A 6,486-nucleotide genomic window follows, 5' to 3' on the forward strand; every position below is an offset into this window, starting at 1 on the left:
CCATTTACTCTTAGGTTGACGCTGAGTACTGAGCCGCTCACTGACTGAAAAAAGTTACGTAATGCTTCTGCGTTACTCATCGCAATTAGAAGGATAATCTATGTTGTGTTTTATCGCACGTTTCGAATATATAGTTTCACAATCGAGTTTCACCCACGATATGAAAAACGCTGGTGCAAAACATATTTCACGACTACTGCGTAGTGTGAATATCGCGTTTTTCACGGAGTTTTACACCAGTTTACGTAAAACGGGTGAAACTCCAATGAAACACTGATAATCGTGTTGGAAATTATGCAACAGAACTTGAACTATATCGCCCGAAATGAGAAACTACGCCAGGTGAAACTCGTGGGGTGAATTGTGTTGGCACGAGTGAAACTGTGTTGAATATCGCAGCGCTTTCCCCCTAGTGAAATATTTATTCTCTATGTTGATATCAAATACCAGGTTATTTATGTATTATTCATTTAGTAATAGCAATAACAACATCGTCATCGCTCATCGGAATCGACGATTGTTAGTAGGAAAAACAATGTTGTAGAGTCTTCTCGATCAACTCAACACTGGTATCGGTAGCGCCGATTCGGCGCTAAATGATGAAGGCGGTACAGAGATCAGAAGATGTTAACAACACTCTGTAGATGTGAGAAGCTCATTCATTACTGGAGGAGGATGGAAGTAGGCCACCGGACTGATTAACTTTGAAGGCTAGGATACACTAGAGCCGAAGGGTACAGGACGAGTTCTATTTGAATTGGCCGTCCAACCAAGCTGAGCGTTGGACGTTAAATATCAACAACAACAACAACACATTGTAGCCATATCTTGACTCAAGCGTGTTGTGAAAATCTCCAGTGTGTTGTAATAGGAACAGCGATTTTAACCAGTGTTGGAGGAATGTATGTTAGCTTCCCGCAGCTGGGCCCAGAAAAGTTTCCTCACTAATTATAGAAGTTCACATACGAATTTGGGTAGAAGTGTACAGAAACCAATAAGAATTCGCTCAATTTTCCTCAGAATTTCCACGAATATCACCTACACATGAAGTTGACCATGTGCATATTTTCCCCCTACTTTGTTAGTCGTGCGTCCAGAGAGCACATTGAGGAACGTCGATTTACCACTCCCCGAAGGGCCCATGATGGCAGTCAGTCTCCCTGATTCGATTCGCCCAGAGAGATCTGTGAGAATCTGAGCACATAGGAAAAGATGTTATTTCAGTTGAGGTAGACAAAAACAGTTGTGTAGACAATGTTGAAGTAAAAATATGTGTTCGCTTTCCTCAGCTGAGCTTGAGAGTTTCCAAAGCTAATTATAGGAGTTCATGTACGTATTAGAGTGGAAGTGTACAGAAAATTCCTCAGAGTTTATATATTGGAGTTTCTCCCGTTTTACGTGAAGTGGCGTAAAACTCCGTGAAAAACGCGGTATTTGCGCCTTGCAATAGTCGTGAAATATATCTTTCACTAGTGTTTTACATATCACGGGTGAGACTCCATTGTAAGTAACACATGTAGTAGATTATGTGTATATGTCCCCCCGCACTGTGTGTAGTTGACGCATGACTCAACCTCAGCTCAGCTAGTTGACGCTAGTTGATGACATCAGTACTGTTTCCCACTCATCCCTGTGGCATTGATTGTTTCTCATTTCGAAATGATGTCACAATATTAGTATTATACGTATGAGGTTATTATGGTATTATAGTTATATATTTTTGATTGATTCCATCGCATTAATTAACTTATACGTGGATTAGTTATATTTTTCACATAAATGTACCGACTGGGCTCTCATTTCCAAATTCATAAATTTTACTTACGAATTTGAACTTTCATTCCGTCAAAAACTCCTTTAACTCTGCGAAAATGAAATTTCTTTTTTCCAGTTTTTTCTTTCACTTGCTGAATTTCGTAATACGATGTATTCCTGATACGATGTAATCATATTATCAATATGGATATTCATTATTGGGTCGATCATGAGTGAATAAATGCCCCGATCAGTTTTTCAGTTGACAACTCACCTTGCGTTGATTCCCTTTAATGGGAACTTCGTAATTCACATCAGAGAATTCGAGGGAGATATGTGTTGAAGAAGTAGCTGATAAGAAAGGGCATCATTTGCTGTCATCGTCTCGAGAGTGTACCCACCTTCGTTCATGCTGGACATTTCCAATGATTCATTTCAAGTTGCGACCGTGACCGGATGGATCTTGCGCGCGTCGCTCCGCTAAAAAATGTGTCACGATTACATTTTTTCAAAGTCATGCGTCTTTCCTTAGTTGATCATTTTTCCAGGCTTGCATATTATAGTGAGAAGGTAACGGAGTTCCGTCATTAGTAGTGGCTCATTACTCACGGTGTTATGGATGTCCTGGCTGGAGGAGAATTGTGGATTGGGTTTTTTTCCGAGTGGAAACTAAATTATACACGTTTGACATGGTATATTATACGAGCCATAGGTGAAACGTTTATCAACTCTAACCAGTCAAATAGAAAAAGGGAGGGAGAGCGCTAGTTGTGGACTGGGTTGAAGGTCACTAATTATCTCGGGAAGTTGCGCTGAATGGATTGGCATCGCTCCGCTAAAGCTTTAAATCGATCGCTTGATCGATTTGGTGTAGCGTAGATTTCATTGGAGTTCCTTAATCACCAGGGTTTGGTCTTCTCCAACATGGCTCATAAGTCCAACCCCTATAAGAAGGCCCGCGCGGCCATGCGTTGGAAGTGGAAGAAGAAGCGTACTCGTCGTCTTCAGCGTAAGCGCCGGAAGATGCGTCAGCGTTCCAAGTAATCTCTTCCCCGAGTTTGCTTGAGCGCCGAGTGCTGTGGTGGAGAGGTTGCTGATTTGGAAGGATGAAGGTAATTCAAAATTCATCCTAAGTCGTTTTGTTTTCCTCATTCCTTTGCTCTCAGGTTGATATTAGTGATAATAACATCATTCGACTTGTCCAAGGCTGCCGCCGCTGCGTTTAACCCCGGTCTCAAGAGCCTTTCTCGTCGTGGTGTTGCTCAATTAAGTGAAGTCCCCCTCCTCTTCCCCTGCGAGCATTCTTCCATCCCTACTGTGCAAACGGTGAGCGCTGGACTCGTCCAGTTAGTAGCTGTATATTGCACTGAAGGGCCACATATCTCGCTAGATCAACTCGGAGCTCATCCTAGTGGGTATAAGGCATGCTCGGTTCGCTGAGCTTATCCTTATTCCCTACCAAGAGCTTCGGAAATTTCTGTTGTTATGATCAAATGATGATAAAACACGACGGTCTTATGAACCCACCAGATGGGGTCTGATTCCACTCATAACTCAGCTCACTCTGATAAGATCTATTTATCACGGCAATTCCGACACTTGAAGTAGGGCTGTTCTTGTCAGTGACATACTTCTTTATATTGCCAATATAGAATCGTTAGCTCAGCTGTCTGACCGATCCTCGTATTGGTACAGATCGTTCATTGCGCGATACACCTTATTGATTATCAATTGGAGAAGTTAAGATCATCCTGGTCAGTTATGAGCTTCTATTAATATTGTCAAGAGTCAACAGTCTGACATTTATCGATGGCATTTCACATCCCTCGTGTGAAGCGGTGAAATGAAGTAGCTGTAACGGTGCGCGCTGGGTCCTGCCATCGGAGAGAGAACATGCTGTCCTCTTAATTGGGTTGATCGTATGCCAGGGCTCTCCACCGAAGCCGAAGTGAATGGTCAATTCTGTTGGCCTCTCTAGCGGGTTTGACTAGCAGCTCTGGACATTCCTATTGGTGCGTCGCTGCCTCGTCTTGAGTGATGACTTGTGATAGTCATGCGCTTACAATAGGTAGCGTAAACAGTAGGGTACTCGGTGTTGCGCTTTCCTTATCAATAGGCCTGTTGCTATGATGTGTATCGTACAGTTCGTACTATGAGTCGGCAAAGCACACTCTGTGACGAGGCTTATTGTGTCTCGCTACAATTTCCAACTTTGCCAGAGGGACAGTTCCCGATTCCTATGCTCGGTGAGTGAATAAACTTGCGGGGTTTCATATTTTGGATACACTCAAATGCGTTACAGTGAAAACTTCATATACATCAATATCGATTCGGTAATGGAAACGTCTCTTAAAGGACATTGTGGCACTAGTCCTTGCATGTGCTTTTCTCGCCAAGTACTGTCGTCGTTATAATACTACCATTGTCCTTCCCGTACTCATCACATCGGACTTAAGGCAGGTGTGTATCTATCGTGCAATCGGTTAAAGTCAATATGTATCTGTGTGGGTCGCACCCAATAGTCTAGGGGAGCATTGCGAAGGCGATAAGAAGATAAGGAAGATCAAAGTGCACCAAATAGAGCTCGAATTCGTAGGGCACAGGTTCTCTACTGAAATCTTCAAAACCGACGCAGGGGAGGAGATGATTCTGATTTAGATTCGTAGCAGTAATTCGATAAAGCCTCACTAGGAAGGACACCAAAGCGGAGAACACAGAGACACTTTCTCAAGGGGTCTCAGGTTACCGTGCGAGCACTCAACTAAGCCAGTATGGGTATCACACGTTAAATCATAACATAATCCACTCGCACATTTACAACAAGTTCGTACTACGACTCAAGACTGAATCAAAGGGATGAAGCGGCGGCCAAGGAGGAAGAGTGGCCGTAATTAAGTCGACCGAGTTCGCAGTATAAGACATGTCATGATGATTTGTTGTACTCGCATGACTCGGTGTATCATGCTTTATGATAATTGTATTTTCCGAAAAAAAAACAAGTTCGTACTCAATTTCAAAAAGCACGAAAAGGCCCCACCACTACCACTGCTGTGCTCGATTGCAGTCGTGTTTCTTCCTCCGGATGGTCGCCACCCAAACACTGTATAACTCAACAACATCATCATACCATTAAATCACAACATATCATGACGTGTCACCATCACTTATCATCCTCCTCTGCAGCACCTTCTTCCTCATCGTCACCCTCAGCAGGGAAGGGCTCCGGCTGCTCCTCAATATCAACGGCCTCATCCATGACCACTCCCGGGCCTTCAACGGGCAAGATCGAGGCCTGGTCCCTGACCAAAACATACCCCACATGCTACGCTGGCGAAATCCCTCACTTTCTCAGACCGTAGCCGACGTATATGTTGGAAACCACTCCGGTGCTCTGCTGAACAACTGTCGCTGCACCAGGCCACCTCAATGATTCTACTGCTACTACTCCAGGAGACCTACTGCCTTCTAAGTCGGTGTAACTCACCTGAATAAACCACCTTACCCGATCGAGAAAAACCCAGCCGGTTTTGTGTCACCAAACCACGGAATCACCCAGGAGCCTATAATGTTCCCGAGGGGGAACTCATTTTGAATTTTCCCCATGGCTAGGAACACATTCTCCCATGTAAATGTCATCATCACATCAGTAACATTTTCCCCATTGTTATCAAACCCTGGGGGACGTTATCTCTCAAAGCTGGATGGTGACCATATACATAAGACCGTTTGCCCTACCGAGTCACCCACAAGCCTTATCCTCCAGCACTCCATTGCATCAACAATAGCCTCCTCTTCCTTCTCCTCATCCTTCGAACCACCAGAGCCCCCCGGCACCTACCAACACAGATCGACATAACTATGCGCCAGCTCTAGCACCACCTGCATTTTAGAATCGGCAACTATCGAAGTAAAGCGTTCCAAAGGAGGGTCTTCATTCGCTAGCTGCTCGAGCCTGTTATTCAACACTTCCATCGCCGCTTCCTGAGATCTAGACAGAGCGAAGACGATCCCATTAGTGTCACCAACCTCCCCCTCCTTGGGCGCTGGCAACTCAGCTGGATGGCGAGTACGTCCACTACGAAGGAGGTATGGTCTCGCATGCACCCATTTATCCTTCGATAACAATTCCTGAAGATCGATACGATGCAGGGACAGTGTGTGTGTGGGGGGGGGGGGGGGAATATTCACATGATCAACCAAATATGTTAATGACAATATGCAAGTTCTGGGGAAATTTCGCGAGATTGTTGTTGATTCCTTTACAATTTCTACCCGAATTCGTATATAAACTCCCGAGCTCAGCTGAGGAAAGCGAGCATATATTCCTACTCCAACACTGTGCAGAGAGCCGACTGCATCTCATTGGGAAAGTATTCTTAGTCAACAGTGTAAACTACGGCCACAGTGCATACGCAATATCCAATATGAAAATATGCGCATACTCAGCTGCTGGTGACAATATGAAAGTTTTGTGGAAATTTCGGGGAATTCTCGTTCGGTCTTGTACATCTCTACCCCAACTCATGTGTAAATTTCCACAACGGAACCTAGAAAACTCCTAAGCTCAGCTGAAGAAAGTCAAGATATATTCCTCCAACACTGCCACTGCATCGCAAAAACACACGAAATAGCATCCCCAAACACAGTGTGGGAATCTATATTGACTTTCCTCAACTGAACTCGTTAGTTTCCTCACTACCCGGGTAGAAGTGTACAAAAAAAGCAACGATA

At 44.2% G+C, this 6,486-nt stretch overlaps 3 protein-coding genes across 3 annotated transcripts in view; 1 reads left to right on the forward strand and 2 right to left on the reverse strand.

Moving 5' to 3' along the window:
* Pmar_PMAR024739 (abc transporter, putative) overlaps positions 1-2,175 on the reverse strand; it is a gene marked incomplete at both ends in the record, with an annotated part of 2,412 nt that extends 237 nt beyond the window's left edge. The window contains 3 exons of the mRNA XM_002764533.1: positions 1,078-1,194; positions 2,030-2,106; positions 2,157-2,175. Of these exons, the coding sequence (XP_002764579.1) occupies positions 1,078-1,194; positions 2,030-2,106; positions 2,157-2,175 (213 nt within the window). The remainder of the gene's footprint in view (positions 1-1,077; positions 1,195-2,029; positions 2,107-2,156) is intronic.
* A 504-nt stretch (positions 2,176-2,679) lies between these two features.
* On the forward strand, positions 2,680-3,244 carry Pmar_PMAR024740 (hypothetical protein; the record flags this gene model as incomplete). The annotated part of the gene is made up of 3 exons (XM_002764534.1): positions 2,680-2,795; positions 2,922-3,081; positions 3,146-3,244. The coding sequence occupies 3 exons, from the start codon at positions 2,680-2,682 to the stop codon at positions 3,242-3,244; spliced, it is 375 nt and encodes a 124-aa protein (XP_002764580.1).
* A 1,671-nt stretch (positions 3,245-4,915) lies between these two features.
* On the reverse strand, positions 4,916-5,640 carry Pmar_PMAR024741 (hypothetical protein; the record flags this gene model as incomplete). The annotated part of the gene is made up of 4 exons (XM_002764535.1): positions 4,916-5,054; positions 5,100-5,239; positions 5,491-5,589; positions 5,635-5,640. 4 exons carry the CDS (start codon positions 5,638-5,640, stop codon positions 4,916-4,918), a joined length of 384 nt encoding a protein of 127 aa, XP_002764581.1.
* Between the last annotated feature and the right edge of the window lie 846 nt (positions 5,641-6,486).

This window comes from Perkinsus marinus (assembly GCF_000006405.1).
Source record: "Perkinsus marinus ATCC 50983 genomic scaffold scf_1104296977064, whole genome shotgun sequence".
NCBI lineage: Eukaryota > Perkinsozoa > Perkinsida > Perkinsidae > Perkinsus > Perkinsus marinus.